The 17,451-nt window shown below is 42.4% G+C and overlaps 1 protein-coding gene across 8 annotated transcripts in view; it reads right to left on the reverse strand.

The window, feature by feature from the left end:
- Positions 1-1,781: 1,781 nt before the first annotated feature.
- Positions 1,782-17,451, reverse strand: part of HY2 (phytochromobilin:ferredoxin oxidoreductase, chloroplast / phytochromobilin synthase (HY2)) — a 53,582-nt gene continuing 37,912 nt past the window's right edge. Inside the window, exons 8-10 of one of the 8 annotated variants that reach the window (XR_015542276.1) lie at positions 8,475-8,647; positions 3,129-3,234; positions 1,782-2,407 (exon numbers count right to left, since the gene is read on the reverse strand). Coding sequence is in view for 1 of the 8 variants with exons in the window: in XM_087386571.1 (XP_087242697.1) it covers positions 2,512-2,518; positions 8,475-8,647 (180 nt within the window). In the remaining 7 variants the exon portion in view is untranslated. Of the gene's footprint in view, positions 3,030-3,128; positions 3,240-8,474; positions 8,648-17,451 lie in introns of all 8 variants that reach the window. The other 7 variants (XR_015542277.1, XR_015542275.1, XR_015542273.1 and 4 more) reach the window with 7 other exon arrangements.

Consider the following 17,451-nt stretch of genomic DNA (forward strand, 5'->3'; position numbering starts at 1 on the left):
GTTTCTTCCACGACTAGCAACCCATGGTTGACTGATTTGTATGGTCAATTTTTCAAGCATTAATAGAAAGTCCTTTTATTTGGAAAAGAAAAAGGTCAATGGTCTAGTGCTTCCCCTGCGTAACCAACACTCTAGTCGTTCTCCACTGTAATGAAATAAGTACCTAATCATTCAGGGATCCTTGAGAGTTGTGGGATCAAGTGACCCTACCAAGTTCTCGCTATAGAAGACTAATGAGGGCATGTCTCGCCAAATCCCGGCCTAACACACTTTGTAATATGATTAACCATCCAATGGATAGAGAGAGTCTCCAATTTTGGGGGAGACAACTCCATGCCCATGGACCAAGGTGGGCCACCCACTATGCTCAACCAATGGTCATCTCATGCCCTTGCATGAATACCTCTAGACCATGAACCTCCAAGTGCCCAATAATCGACGGGCATGCTTCTCTCTACATTGCAAGATGGCCCTAATGAGACCTATTGCAAGATGCCGAGGGGATTCCCTCGACCGTCGTAGAAAGTCCACATTAGCGGGGAGCCCTTCCCCTTTCTTTGAAATATGAAGGTCTTGTTGCAAAAGGACCTTCTATTGCTTTGAACTTGGGGTAAGGCCACACATAATAAGCTTATACCTAGATGAATCCAGGAACATTCCCAAACTCATCCTCTAAAAAACACAACATAGTGCAGTTTCAATCTCACGAGAGTAGAAGGCATGGCTCTGCATCTCTGGCTCAAGGATCCTTAATCTTCTCTCAGAATGCACTGCTATCATTGTCTTCCAACCCACTCTAGCCCTAGTTCGTGTGCCATTGGATGTTGCCCAAAAAAAGTCGCACACTAGTCGCCTAAGTTGACCCATGCACCTTCTGTGAAAGAACCAACAAGATGCACAACGGGAAGCAAAAACTAGTCGACCAAACTACAAACGAGAGTTTGGAACAGCAGCTTCTATTACCTCTTTTTCAGTACCTAAAGAATTGAGAGTGCTTGCTCTCTCTGAAATGGCTTGCTAGCCGCCTGCGACCAGTGAAGGGGCTCAAAGAAAGCCAATCTAGAGAGAAAAGAAGCTGGCATGCCCTAAGAGAGCTGGGGATAAATGCCTAGAGATACTTCTGAAACCCACGAAGTGAAAGGCCCAGCTGAGGCCACCCAACGGCCTGAGAGGCAGTTTGGCAGCCCAATACAGGCATTATTCGTGTGGCTTTATTATGAGAGTGTGCATATTAAATTGATTTAGCATAGAGCTATCAACAAATGTCAGAAAACACTTGGATGTAGACTTCCCAAATGTTGACCAATGATTGATAAAAAGTTTAAATGTTTCAAGAAACTATTAAAGTGCCAGACACAAGAGAGCTCCTCCGACCCTTGAGACAACGTATAATAGGGTGTTTTAGAGGGGTGGCTTGTTTCCAGATATCATAAAATCCACACCGTAATTCTTGGAGCTTTTCCAGGCTTGCAAATATACAACTGCGCAGGGAGATAGAGGAGGATGAAGACATATAGATTAGTGTTGCAATCTTACCAAAGATGATTAATCGGTGAATTATATATTCACTAGACTATTTATCAAGTCATGAACTCACATTAGAGAAGCGTTCTTTATCTGGAACAGATTGATATTAAAAAATAGAAATGTTCTGCTACAAGAGAGAGATTTCAAACAGCAAAGATTTGCAACCAAGCTAACTTCTAAAGCGTTACTGAAGAGAGCCAAGCAACAATAATCAAGGGCTTATCCCTCAACATTAAAAAAGGCAAAATAAACCCCTGGCTCTTTAAAACAAAGCAGAAGTCACAGAATAGCTCAGTTTCCATTTGTCCATCCATCCTGCGGTCACACAAAACCACAGCAAGATGCACAAAGTGCCACTGACTTTCCGTCCTTCATGCTATGATTTTGAATTCGAAACTTTCCCCCACAGTCTTCAAAAATACAATCAATTGCATGATAACATGGAACAATAGCTTCTGATCTCGACGTGCTCAGGGGGTATCAGCAACAGTTATGATCTGAGGTTTCCTTTGTGTCTTCCACCTTATCTACTCAAAGCAATGACAAATTTTAAAATATACAATCTATTCCGCCAGCTGATTTAAATTCTCTCCTATGCAGCCACCTACATAGATACATTGCTAGGGGGCTGACTAAGCCATAAAAATTTGCTTCCTCTTTTTACTAGAGAAATGAAAATGTGCTTGAAGTGGGCACATTCCGCTGATTCTGGGTTTGCATCCCACAATTTTATTTTAGGCGCAGCATTGCATCTCATATCCTTTTCTAGCCTTCTTGCCATAAGAAACGACAGTATTGGTGCTGAAACATCTTCTGGCCAGGGCTCTGAATAAATACTGTTGAAGAATCTGGAATCTGTTCAGGATATCATAGAGGTCCCCTGATAGCATACCATGGCATATACCTGTTAGCTAAGGTATTGTTGATAGTTAATACATTCTCTACATCAAACAAAGTCTTAAGCCTCCATGTCAGCTTCGCCTGTCAATATCTGGACATGGTAACATTACAATACAGTAGTAGTTAACAAAACAATAAGACTTACCAACTTCTGAATGCACATTTGTTTGCCATTTATTAACCATCTTTAGCCAACTTCCTTGTGCTCTATTTGCGCTACAAAATGTAGGAGCTTCCTTAACTATAAGACATCAGGTGGATTTGTATTCTCCATCCATGGCCTTAATAAATCTGGATCATGACAGGGAACTACCATGTATGTATTTGAATGTACAGGTTTTCTCTTAGTTCTTTGCCTTCAACTAGGATGGCCTCCTTTTGATTTAACCATTCTTGAAAACTTAAATGCTTACCTTCCTGTTGCATAATGACAAAAATAGTAACAATCCAATATAGCCTCCTGATCTTAATCTGTGCAATGCACTTCGGTATATTATTTGTGCCTGTTAATGTGCTCTCTCTAACAATTAAAAACCGTGTACCTAGAGGAGTATCATAGTATCATCTCTCATCTTCTTTCCCACTTACATTACATACCAGAACTGCCAGAAAAATAAAGTGAACATATAACACGTCTTAGTAAAAAGACAAAGGGACAAGCAAACCTCAAAAAGCAGATGAGTGATTTCACTTAAACTTACCAACACTAATGGAAGGCTAAGGTGCCTCTTCTCCCTCCCGTGCACCAAATATTTACACCAGGAGTCGGTCATACATCAGTGAGGGCTCGGTTTGCTCCCAAATGATCTGATCTGCACTTAGGGACCTACTCGTAAGCACCGAGCCCCTTTCAACCAAGTCCATTAAACATGAAAAATTACATACATAGTGATATGTTACAGATTTCACTGCAAAAATTGGGTTACCATCATTTACCATCAGAAGGACCAAGCACAACAGTCTCTACAAACCAGCTGTGATGCAAGTTAAGCCCTTTTTTGAATATTTCTGCCACAAAATTTGAACTATTGCTCTAAAGTGGATGTGAAATTTATGCACTATAGTGCACTGATCACACATAAAGAGCAAGTTCCCATAACAAGAATTAGATAGATTCATGCATAGTAGTCACAACAAGTGCACATACAATTTGCAGTATCATACATATAATGTGATATCTTTTTGCAAGAGCAATGCAACACATCTTTACAAATGTGCAACTATTGCAACACTTGGAAATATTCAATTTGTATTACAATAGATGCGTTTCTTCCAAGCCTGCAGCTCTGCTACGCCTTGGGCTTCACACATCGGATGAGAATTCATGTTTCTTTATTGTTATATTGGGGAGGCTTGGTTTTTAAGAAATTTGATGCCTTGAGCAAAAATGTGATTGCTTACATGAAGGGCAGGCAGGCTTCAAAAAAAGCAGTGAGACTTTAATCCAACGACTGGTTACCTGAATTGTCAATTTGGCCCAGCTCCCATAAAGTCATGGCTTCCCTCCCTCAAATTGTCATTCATCTTTGGTGATTCAAGTTGCAAATTGTCACTTTCAGCTTCTGTCTCAAGTATTACTCACCAAAACCTTGAGGCTCTCACTCTTGAGGCCAAGGCAGCCTGACCACGATAACAAGCCCGCGTCTCCACATTGGAGTCCTTTGGCTCCTCTTCCATCTAGAATCTAGGAGTGGATTGAGAATACAGCATGTTTACTACCAAATACTTAGCTAAAGACATCAAGGTATAGTGAAACGTTTGAAAATCCCTTGAAATTACTATCCTTTTGATGTCAGGATAAAGAAATGAGTTTTTGTTGAGATTCCTTTTTCATGCATAAGAAATTCCAGCCATTAAAAGATATTTCATTTGAATGATTCTTTTGGCTAGAAATATCTTTGTGACCTTTTGGAAATCAAATACTGTATTAACTGCTCGTCAGGCTGAAAGGCTGAAAGAAGCCTTAGCCATATAAAGTAAACTTTCATGTAGCAATTGGTAGCTATTTCTGTGTCCTCTTTATCAAAATTTGACGTGAATACATCGAGGAAAATGTAACTTTTCCTAGTGATGTCATTTAGCGTTACTTCTTGACTTTTTCCTCCTCTCTCTCTCTCTCTCTCTCTCTCTCTCTCTCTCTCTCTCATTCCAGGATTCGCGAACCAAGTCTCTTCTCTTGGACTCTTTGGTCCACCCAACGGGTATGTATGGCAGCCCTTGTTGGGTGCAAGACCGTTCAGAGACAGATTGGGCTCAAGTGGAGACGCTTGGATCATCCACAGTAAGCCCTCAATCCCACATCAAATAGTCCTAGTTGAGTTCGAGCATCCCCACTACATCTTGACTCAACATTCCAGGTTATCACATACCTTTATTGTGTTAGGGAGTATGGTTCTTGTACCACAAGTTGGCATAGGTTACCATGGATGGCTCTATCTTATTCCATGGCTTTGGCAGCTGAGGCAGATGAGAGGTGTTGTTATGCATGTAGACTCAGATGGTTTAAGAGTTTGATGCCCCACGTGGACAGATTACCCCCTTTTAGTATAGCATTAAGGCCTCCTCTGTCCTATTCATATATCACGAGGTGAACCAGGTTATCCGAGAAGATCTCTTACAGCTACACAAATTTAGGATAGGACTTGGTTGGTACCTAACGCCCTTCCTGTGAACCTTAGCTTCTACGGGGACCGCTGCTACAGACTTCAAGTGAAGCAAGGATGCCCCCTCTCACCGACACATTTTGGGCTCTACATTGATGGGATCACAACATTCAGATATCGCCTACGAGGTGAGGGACCACTACTTGCTGATTTGATGATACAAATACTATTACAAGCAAATGATACAGTCCTCATATCCTCTTTAGCAGCAGGTCTATAGAGACACCTAGAGACCTTAGAAGTGTTCTACAGGAAGAGAGACTTGACGATCAACCTTGGTAAGACCAAGGTCATGATTTTCAACACCTCATGGGCAGTACTTTATAGGCACTGCTTCACTAGAGCCAGTGGAGATCATGTAGTCCTACACTAACCTAGGAGCAATCTTCAACGGGACCAGTGTCCATGATGATTCACGCAACTAGGGCACGGCATACAAGGTCAAGGGACTCCGGCTCGACTATAGCAATAGTGCTTCCAAGCACACCTCCAAGATCCCCGACCAAGGGGTGGGTGTTTGATATACTAGTGAGGCCAACAACCATGTATGCATCACCCTTCTAGAGGACTGACTCTAGGCGGTTGATTGCATGAGATTTGAGAGGCTACAGCTCATTATGGGATTACGGATGATTCAGCATAAGGGACATATCTCCACAAGGTTTGGGCCTTTCCTAGTGGCTGGAGACCACCGAGGCAGTTGATAGAACCAGGAGGAAAAGCGAGCATGCCCAAAAAATCAAGCAAGAATTTGTTGAGCGGTAGGAAAATCAAGCAAGCAAAGAAAGAATCTAAGTGTCCCATAAAATAATTGCTTGAAGTAGAAAGTATTCAAAGGGGGGGTTATGTGTCACATTTCTTGAAATTGAGTAGTCCAAAGTTAAGGACTATTTTAAAGTGGCCCCATTTGGGTTTGGCAACTACTCAGGGGGTCACTCATAAACATGTAACATAGCACTTTAGTGCACTGAGGGGTATGTTTTTAATGGAGGGACTTACATTGCCATTTATGTGCATGAGAGGATTTATAAAATAGCAACTTAACTTGATTTATATATGTAGATTTATGTAGGGGTGTCACAATTTTAAGATTAAAAATGTAAACACGTACCGGGATTTAACCCAATTACATGAGAAAATGTAAAAATGCAAGAATAGGGTAATTTTTAACACATGCTGGCTCGCAAGCTTTATGGGTTTATGAAGAGTGATCCCCAAGCGCAATTCAAAGGTAGAGGATGTAAAATTTTGGCTTTTTTTTTTTGCCAAAATAGACAGTGTCTTCTCGCTCCCTATTATGGGAAATCTTGCTTTAAATTTGGTGCAACAAATCGGCCAAAATTTCATAAAATTCACATTCTGATACGCATAATTTTTTTAGAGGGTACAAAAAAGCATGATATTCATCTAGATCATGCCTTGTCATTTGATTTGATATGTAACATTATGCCATTTGGATTTGACAATTAAAAGATGTAGGGATGTCAAAAACTCGTCTTTTGGACCAAAACAACTAAATTTTGACAACTTGCAAAGATACAGGGATGTGAAAATGTCATCTTTCATGTTAACGCGCTCCCAGTTTTGGCCCAAAAGATGACATTTTCACATCCTTGTATCTTTTAATTTACAAGTCTAAATAGGGTAAACATAAGCATTTACATATAAAAGGAATGTAGACAAATCCATTCTAGAAGTCCTTGGAAATGCCCCACTTGTATGGAAGGTTGCATTGATGATCTCAATAACTATGGTAGAAAGAGAGAACTTGATTGCAATAGGGTTTGTCTTTGATACTAATGATGACTTGGCAATGAAACGTACCAATTCTCTTATGGGGAATGTGAAATTAGGGTTAGTGTCTTTAAAGTTATATGCATATTTAACCATCCAGCATTGAGGAAACATATGGGCCTTTGAATAAATATACTTTTTTGCTACTCAAATAGGGGATTTATAAATCTTTTATTGTTTTGTATCGCTCTCTTTTTTTGGCTCGCTCACTTTTTGTCGCTCGCTTTTTGGTATTTCTCAAGACCACCAAGATTGGCACTGGGTCAACATGACCTGGTATGCACATATATCCAGACAGTTTGCCGATCCAAGTATTCAGATGGATCGACTCCCACCACATCTCCCCTTGTCCCACGAGATGAGATTAATTGTATAATACGGTTAGATCTATTCCAGCTCTCCATATCACAGCCCTGGGGGGAACCAGGAGTTCACCACCAAGATCCAATTCTATCACGATCAGTTCTTAAGAGTATCAGAGAATGGAGTGATTATTAGACCCCAGTTCCTAGAGGGCAGACCAGTCTCACATACATTGAGAATTGCCATTAGACATATGCGTGTCTCATCCCACCAGTCAAGGATCCAGGTGGGGAGAGCCAAAAGGCACACCTAGGGAGCAGCAAATATGTAGGTTACGCACACTGAAAGGTAACTGACATACCAAATGTCTGTGCACTATGTATCATGAGTTTTTTTCAAGTATTGGGTAGATATTAGCCACGGTAATTAAACCTCAACAGACTAAGAGGGTAATTAACCCTCGAAAGATGAAGGACCTTCAATCTAATCCCGTAAGAGCAAGGCTCAAGGTTGAGATCAGGTGTATCCATGATATGTATTGATCTAGGGATACGAACGAAGTCTAGCGAGGAGTGGACAATGACCCACAGCTTGGACTAGAGCTAGCATGGATGCCTTTTAGTTCCCTGGGGAGGGACTTTCTTAGAAAGTAGGCTTAGTTTAGAAAAAGCATACCTATTTTGGAAATAGAGGGCTATTTATAGCTTGATCCTTGCTTTTAGCAGTACGTGTGTTGATTATCGTAGAGCTTGGCTTACAAAATATAAGCAAAGGGATCAGTGTCCACGATTGGGGTAGCATTCTCTCCTAAGCGTTGACTTGATGGGCCTAGGAGTAGCAGCCGCGAGTTGTGGGCTTCCATCATCTACAATAGAAGAACGAAAGCACCGCTGCAACAGAGGCAGCAACAGTGTGAAGGGCAAGCCACAACAGAGCTGCTCTAAACCAAACATATAGAAGGATCTTCTCCACACACGTGGCGGTGGGTGTGGGGTTGTAGAAGCCATTGGCTGGCGATAGGCTAATGGAGTCCTCTGAACTCGAATTTTCATCACTAACAGGTTTGCCTTTCAAAAAATATGCCTGTGGATGCAGATACACTCAGAAGCAAATGCAGAACCTAGGAATGGTATTTCTTATTGGGCATTACAGTTCAACACTCTTCCTTTTACTCATATATACATTGTAACTTTCCATCCCATATTTTCCGCTGATGTTCCAAACAAAAAGCATTCTTCAAAATGTAACTTACATGCTTTAGCCTGAGAATGGATTAGGAAGACTCACATGCCAATGAAATCCCCTTCCTTGTTCCAGGGACGACAGGTGCAAGATTTACCAATCATACTTCGTCCTTTGTTTATAGTTCCATCCGCACATTTGTATTCTGGAAAATAATCCAGAAAGCCCTCTGTGCCCATACTTCTAACTCCATTGAACAAAAAATCACTGATGTATTTCTGCAGACAGACAGTTCACAATTATATTTTGACTCCTACTATGGATCTTATCCATGCATGTGCAAGTCAGATGCATGAAAATCACAAAAAGGGACACGTTTAACGAATATGTTTGGCAGCAAGCACAAACTTGTTCAGGAAAAAAAACCTATGTTTCATGACAAGACCAATCATCACATATCTTCTCAGTACATTTCACAGGTCATATTTCTAAACATCGTTCGATCAACAAAGGAAAATTTGCTTTTTTCTGAGAAATTGCAAAGCCTTTTTGGGTGCCCATTGAGGACTTGAACTAAATAATCCACAGAGACAGGTTAATTTTTTGCGAGAGGGCAAGCAACCACACAAAGAATCAACCTGAATAATACACGGCTGAGAAGAAATGCAGCCTTTATAGAAGCATAGCATCTAAAAGACTGGAAATTCAAAGCATGCATAAGTGCCAGGGTTACCAGGATAGACACATTCAACCTACAAAATGAAAATATACCAATGAAGTTTATGCCAAACATTCTATCAAAAGGATGCCGCCTGTAAATTCCTGCAGATTTGTAGTTAGATGTGACTCTTGAAGTAGGGGGACGCTCACACCATATCCATTTCCATTAGGCGCGCAACAGTCCAATTACAAAAGAAATCAAAGAATTCATTTCGGATTTGGGCTGAACAGACTAATGCATAGCTTCTCATTTCCTAAGGATGGTACAGTCCACACTGCAAAGATATTGCAGCGAGTTCACAGTGACGTTTGTGGTCCTATGAGAACTCAGTCTCTTGGAGGTCATTTCTACTTTGTTAATTCTCAAGATTCACTTGGGTATTTGTACTCAAGCAAAAATCAAAAGCGTTAGTTGTATTTAACCATTTCATTGCTTTGGTGGAGAATCAATCTGGTTGCAGGGTACAGACTCTACGTTCGGATGGAGGGGGGAAGTACATGTCCAAGGAGTTAGTAAAATCCTTGGCATCATACATCAATGCACAATTTGCTATACTACTCAGCAGAATGCAGTGACTGAGCGGAAGAATAGGCCATTAATGGAAATGGCAAGGTGCATTATTAAGGTCAAAGGACTGCCTCACAAGTTTTGCATGGAAGCTACCATGTCATCTAATCGAGTTTTGAATAGGTGTCCCACTAAAGCACTTAAGGTTATGACACTATATCAAGCTTGTTATGAAAGAAGACCAAATGTCCCTTACTTCCCTACATTTGGATACGTACCATATGCACATGTACCTTAGGAATTAAGAAGAAAGCTTGATGAGAATGCTGAGAGCACATATTTGTGGGCTATGGCATTGAGAGCAAGGGCTGCAAACTCTACAATCTGACTACCAAGAATCACTAGTAGAGAGATTATTTTTGTTGAGAAATCAGATTTGCCCCTTGCTGTGTTTGACAAAAAACAGGGTTCATCAGATGCATTTGAAGGGCTGCTGCCCATTTCTGCTGATATGCCTGTTGAAAATCAGAATTTGCAGCAGGATTCACATGTGGTTGATGCCTCAATTCAGCCTGGTCCTGTCACTCGGCAAGAAGTTGAGGATGTTGTGGCACAAGACAGTTCACCCATGCAAGAAGCTAGGACAATACCTCACTGGCTGCTCCGCACTCTCCAGGAGAGCAAGCTCTCTGCACCACTTCCTGGCTGCACACGTCATCAGATAAAAGACACTGAGGATGCCAATTATTTTGATTCAGCTTGGGCCAATAATTTGCTTGAAATGGATTAACCTTATTGTTTTGAAGATGCACGTAATAATGTGCATGGGATGCAAGCTATGCAAGTGGAGATTGATTCCATACAGAAAAAAAACACGTTTGATTTGGTGGACTTGCCTATGGGCAAGAAAGCAATAGGTACAAAGTGTGTATACAAGCTGATACGCAGATCAGATAAATCTACTGACAGGTACAAATCCCATCTTGCTGCAAAGGTCTATGTTCATAAAAAGGGTCCAGACTATGACGAGACCTTTGCTTCCACTTCTGATATGATCAACATTAGGTGTGTGGTTGCCATGGCTGCATTTTATCGATGGCATATCCATCAGTTGGACATTAAAATTGATTTTTTGAATGGAGACCTCTTGGAAGAGATTTATGTGTCTCAACCCATTGATTCTGTTGTACCTGACAAGGAAGACAACGTTTGCACGTTGAAAAAAACCTCTTGTATGGCTTGAAGCAGGCACCCAGGGCCTTTGATGCTTTTTTTACCAGCCAGGGTATGCAGAACAGTACGAATGAAAGCACCCTCTATGTCAAGAAAGAAGGGGGTGATTGGTCATGTATGTTGATGACACATGCTGCTCACAGGTATAATGCTGCAAAAATTGTAGACTTTAAGGCTGAATTGCAGAAGACATTCGAGATGTCTCATTTGGAGATGCTACACTATTACTTGGGCATTCAATTTGTACAAGATGACAAGGGCATTGGTTTATTGCAGTCCAAGTAAATTGGAAAACTGCTTGAACGGTTCAGATTTCAAAATTGCAAGCGCATTTCAACTCCTATGGAGCCAGGAATTAAATTATCTATGTATGATGCCATTGAGCCGTTTAGATGGCACCATTTATAGCTAGGCTCTGGCGACATTCGTGTAACATGCAGAGACTTGCTGTGTGAAAAATAAATGAATATAAAAGCCAAACTCAAGCATTAGAATCGAGAGATTTACCTAACTATAGTACACTGATTAATTTGTACATGGTTGCCAAATCGGCATAAAAACTGTGCTGAGACTTATCCCCTTTACGACATGCGGGAGATGGAACTATGCTATGGTAATAGGACACCCAAACCTCGCACATATGCTGGCTGGAGGCTGGGAGATGAGTCCTGAACTGAGGAAGGCTGAGTGAGTGAAAAGGGGGGGCTGAAGGCCCCTTATATAGGGCTGGGAACCAGCCAACCTTGGGCCAGCACAACTGACTAGCTGGCCAATTGTCACTGCCACCTGGGCTTGACCCTGGTGCATGTGACATTGCCCTCTTCTGAACTTGTTGCTAGGTGGATACCTCGCAACACTTTGCCCTGGCGACCTGAACTGCTCCGCCGTGGCTTGTCACTTTGGGAACGAGGAACGGACCCCCATAGCTTGTGTCTGACTCGTCCCTGGACCAGGGCTCACAACGGGGGCACGGCGTACGACAAATGGGTCAGACTGTGTGTCACCATGCTCCCTAGTGTAGGGGTGCATGTGACATTCCTCCAGCTTAAATTCTGGACGATGATAGCTGATGAGGGACTAAGTGAATCTGCGAAGAAAATGTGATGGTGCTGACCACCAACTACTGCTTGAAACTTGACTGTCCCCCCAAAGAACTGAGGAATAATTGTCTAGCACTGGGACTGATCTGGTACCGCTCCAAAAGGCTGAGGAACGAATGTTCTGGTATGATAACACGGCGGCTCAATAAAAACTCCTGAGAACCAGTATTGCCGTGGACACTGGAAGCTGAACTGCTAAGGCCAGTCATCCCACCATGCTATTGCTGCGAACTCCTGATCATTGGGTGGTATGGCACTCTGATAGGCTCCTGGACATAGGAACTGCCTGCTGTCCTCGTGACCTGCTGAGGACTGATTGGGCTGCTGATGTGGAGGCACTTGAAGTCCAATGGCATGATACTGGCTACCAACTATGGCATGCCTTCTCCCCACTGCGGAAGATACACCGACATAGAAATGCTAGTGCTACTCCAGGAACTGCTGGGGTGATGGGGTGATGGGAAAGCCATTGAGGCTAGGCAGCCAAAACTAAAAACTTGGGAACTCCAGAATACCCACATGCACTCTTGGAAACTGTGATACTACTATCTACAGACTGCAATGAGGGAAAGCTGGAATGAACCTGCCTCCTCTGCTAAGGATAAAAACTATGCCACCCTCCTAGATCAGGAACTGTGGATGGAAATGTCTCCCAAAGAACGTGTGTGATGCCAGAAGCTGTGGAAACTGTAGTTGTCTCTCTAAGAAACTCCGAGAGAGATTGAACTGTGGCTGTCTCTCCAAGGAGCCGAGCGGCGACTGGCAATGCAGAGCACCCCTCCAATGAGGAGACTGTGCTAGATGCTTTCCAAAGGAAGGGAGGAGCTACTGGGCACCCCTCTAATGGCTGAATTGAATGGGATGCTACCTGAAAGAACTGTGAGATATCCAAAACTACTGAGAACACCTCGTCTACCATGAATGACTGGTATGCCTCTCGAAGGAATGGAGAGATGGCTGGCATAGCTTCTTCCTAATGGGGGAAGCATGTCTCCCCGAGGTACTAAGGAAGTACTAAGACTACTGAGCACACCTATGATGAATCGATCGAACTATTGTCATCACCAAGGGAACTGTAGGTGTAGACACTAGTCATTGCTACTGCTGGTGGCTCATGATCTGATGGAGAGGAAAATGTGTGACTAACCTCTCGGAGCGCAGGACACAATAATGGGAAGGCCTCGTCAACCTCTCTACTAACTGATACTGCAATTGCTGCTTCCCTAAAGTGCTAAGGAAGGGGAGCTGCGGAGGGAACTGCATGAGTATCCTCCTGAACTACGGAGGAATCATCAACCTCCATAGTGGTGATAGATATACCTGTGACTCCAGTTATGAGAATACTCCCTCCTTCGAAGCCTGACACTGGTCTGGCAAACTCTTGAGACGCCCTCTCCTACTGAGCATCACGGCCAGTGGGACTCGAAACTGAGCCCCCTAGTTTTGAATGAGAAGGTGAAATGTGAGTCAAGCGGAATAAAACTGATGTGGCCAACTGAGCTACAAGGGCGGAAGCCCATAGGAACTAACCGGAGCTAATGAAGAGGCTTGATGGGTGGAAGACCCATCACACCTATCTGCTACATCTGGGGTATCACCTTGGGTGGAATCCCCAAGAGAACTAGCTGTGGGGGTTAGACAACTCCTTCGGGCCATGAACCAAAGAGGCTCAGCTATGGCAAATGTTGATGGGTCTAAGATATCTCCAACGGCAGAAGACCCATCCCTCATTGCTGTGAAAACCATATGTTCCCCTACTAAAGCTGATCCAGTTGACTGAGTTCCGGGGTAGAAGCCCCAGTGGAGCTAACTGGACATGATTTCCCGAGGTAGAAGCCCCAGTGGAGCTAACTGAGTTCCCAAAGGTAGAAGCCCCACTGCTGCACTATTCCCATGGGTAGAAAACCCTGAGGCACTGCATGTAGCGACTGTGGAAACTAAATGATCCCCTGGATTGGTAGACCCAAGGGAAACCACCGTCTGAGCTGCTGCAAAATAGTCCACTAAATTGTGCTTGGAGATGAAAGACTCCAGTGCTGATAAAGGACTTCCTGCTGATGCGCAGTCTATGGTACTGCGGATGAGGAGAGGAACTATGAGCAAGCCATGAGAAACAGTTGGTGCTGTACAAGCATCTACTCTCGGTCTCGCCTACCAATTAATTCCGTCAATTGGGTAAAAAGTTTTTTTAAAAGGGAAACATATGAGGAAAAAATGTTTAAGACACCTAAGTTGAAAAATGTGATAACAAAAGTTTGCAAAAAAATGTCACTAAAATTAAGAATTTTCGATAATATTGAGTTTGACAAACACGATATTCAAAAAAGATGATCTTGCTCCCTGAACGCTTGCCTAAGAGCTACTCTATTGGATGGGTCCATGATGGAAGGCTAGAAGACCCATCAACTGCTGCAATAATGACTGCCAGAGGGGAAAACAAATTCCCCTTAACCTTGCACCGCAAGGTGTAAACGCATACGAGTGAAGACGGGCAGCCGTCCCGATGCTGGATGAAGGTTGGAAGGGAGAGGTTAATGGAGTATGGTGCTACCACTAGTCCAGGGTAGGGACAAAATACAAAATTAATGATATCCCAGACATGCTCCCTCCTCTTTTAACTGAGTCTCCATAAATTAAGCTTTACTGCCGGGACTCCCTCCAACCTAACTCAAATCAGAAAGAACCATACTGCTCTGATACCAATGTAACATGCGAAGACTTGCTATGCGGAAAAATAGATGAATATAAAAGTCAAACTCAAGCATGAAAGACACGAGAGATTTACCAGAATATAGTACACTGCTTTATTTACACGATTGCCACATCCGCATACAAAACTGTGCTGAGACCACTCCCCTAACTACGACATGCGGGAGATGGAACTATGCTGTGGTAATAGGACATCTAAACCTCGCACATATGCTGGCTGGAGGCTTGGAGATGAGTCCTGAACTGAGGAAGGCTGAGTAAGTGAAAAGTGGGGGCTGAAGGCCCCTTGTATAGGGCTGGGAACCAGCCAACATTGGGCCAGCACAACCAACTGGCTGGTCGGTTTCGGCTGACCAAGCTGCTGGCCCTTGCCTATAAGACCAGGCCCTTTTGTGCCATTTCAGGCAGGCTAGGCAGCTAGTTGTTGTGACTACCACCTAGGCTTGACCCTATTGCATGTGAATTCATCATGCTGATGAATGACTTGTATATCAAGACGTTCATAGTACACTTTATTGTAGATGGCTTGGCATCTAGGGAAGGCCCTATGTATACAAGGTATACCATAGATGATGGTATGCTAAAAAGAAATGGCAAGATAGTACTAGCTTGTCAGAATGATCTAGAGCAAAAGATCATCCATCGGTGCCATGATAGCCCATGTGCAAGACATCCAATTGTATAAAAGACATATGAGCTTGTAAAGCGTGAATTCTTATGGCCGAAGATGAAAAAGAGTATGCATGAATATGTCACACGATGTTTTTCCTGTCAGGTAAGTCATGCAAAATGGGCAAAGGCACCTAGCCTTTTATAGCCATTGGAAATACCATAAGGAAGATAGGAGAGCATTTTATAGTTGATCTACCACAAACACAAGGAGGATATGATTTGATCCTTGTGGTGGTTGATCATCTTACCAAGATGGTTCACTTCATTTCGACTAGAGGGTTAGTAAGTGCTCTGCAAGTAGCAGATTTGTTTCTAATTAGCATGTCTCATCTACATGGATTACCAAAATCAATAATACCAAACAAGGATATGAGATTTACTAGTCAATTTTGGACTATGTATTTAATGCACTTAGACTAAGTTGAGAATGAGTAATGGGGATCATCTTGAAACGGATGGTCAGACAAATAGAGTCAACCAAACTCTAGAAGTTATGATGAGAGCATATGTTTTCTTAAGGCAAGTTCTTGGAACAAATGGTTGCCACTACTAGAATTCACCTATAACAATAGAAAGCATTCATCCACAAGAATGAGCCCTTTCAATCTAAACTATGAATTTAGACCAGCTACTCCAATTACAGTGGGAGTCCCACAACAGATACCTAGTATATAATATAATCCAAATGCAAAGGACGTTGGAACTAGCTTGATCAAACATCCGCCAAGCTTTGGGTATAGCTAAGACATGCAGATGAGAAAAGAACTTTTAAAGAATTTAAAGGAGAGAGTTTTTCTCAAGATTCCCTCACATGCTAAATCCTTAGCCGCAAGACAATGCATGAGGTTATCACCAAGATATTGTTGGCCGTGGTTAATTCTAAAGAGAACAGGAAATTTTAACTATCCACTAGAATTACCTAGGGTGCATCCAGTATTTCATGTGTCTTTGTTAAAACAAATTTTGCAACCAATTGATTCATTAATTGATGGAAATTTTATGTTACACAAACTAGAGAAAAATGCAACGCATCAGCCGGTAAGAATCCTAGACTAGTGAGAAATGACTAATCAAAACCAAAAGATACCTATGGCTTTGATTGCTTGGCATGGTCTGAGGCTACCTAGGAATCCCTTTATCAGGTACAGAGAGCATTCTTGTATTTCATCATCAAGGACGTTGATGCTTGGAGAGGGAAGGAATGTTACGTTCGAGTTAGAATGTGGCATGACCTCAGATGAGTCGGTGACACAAAGTCAATGACAGAAAGTCCTTAGAGAGACCAATGGAAATGTTTATAATGTAAATAGTTGATCGTTTTGATATGTTAAAAGTATTGGTCAAGGATTTAGATGTCGAGGTTTTTGATGATAGGGTTTGAGACAACTAGAAGGCTATGAGGCCTCTATGCATATTGATTTGGGTTAGTTCATTAACTACGCACCTAGGGGGATGTGCCTAGGGGCAAGAATTATGCTTGAGAATAAGTGGAAAACCCAAAAGGGCTTAATGGGTGGAAAGAGGGCTAAGGCTTAGCAAGAAGCTAAATCTAGTAAGGAGTCTTCTAGGAAACTCGGGGCATGAGCCTGCACACTCAAAGAGAGTATGTGTGAAACGGAAACACCCGAGCACAACGGATGTGTGAGGTTTGTGTGTTTGGCTGGGTGAAGATTCAAGCTCGGACACCTGTGGGTTTCTTAGAGAGTTGACAGATTTATCGTTCGTTGTTAAAAGATATGGGATGCATTAGTAATATACTTTGTGAAAGATGTCTTATTTGCCAATGGTAATATACTCTATGGAAGATCTTTGGCAACCTTACATGAAAGATGGGGAAAGAAAGGTGACTCATGTAGTAGAGGAAGCAGAATTTTCTAGTTGAGGACGCCTTAGCCTTTTGGGATTGATTTGACCCAATCTCTTGTAGGTAGAAGGCACCTATCCTGGCTCACTACACAAAGTGGACCCTCTGAGGTTTTCATGTGGACCAAAGACGTCAATTTTAGGTGCAAGCTGGAACTGTTCCCAACATCCTAGATTTTTCCGAGCTCAGTTATTTTATCATTTAAGCTTGAGAAATGAGGAATTTCACCAAACCAGAAAATGATTTTCTCCTGCTATGTAACGGTGGTTGCCTTCA

The sequence above is a fragment of the Dipteris shenzhenensis genome, chromosome 15, assembly GCF_047967505.1.
Source record: "Dipteris shenzhenensis isolate YYH24624 ecotype China chromosome 15, Dip_SZ_1.0, whole genome shotgun sequence".
NCBI classification, from domain to species: domain Eukaryota; kingdom Viridiplantae; phylum Streptophyta; class Polypodiopsida; order Gleicheniales; family Dipteridaceae; genus Dipteris; species Dipteris shenzhenensis.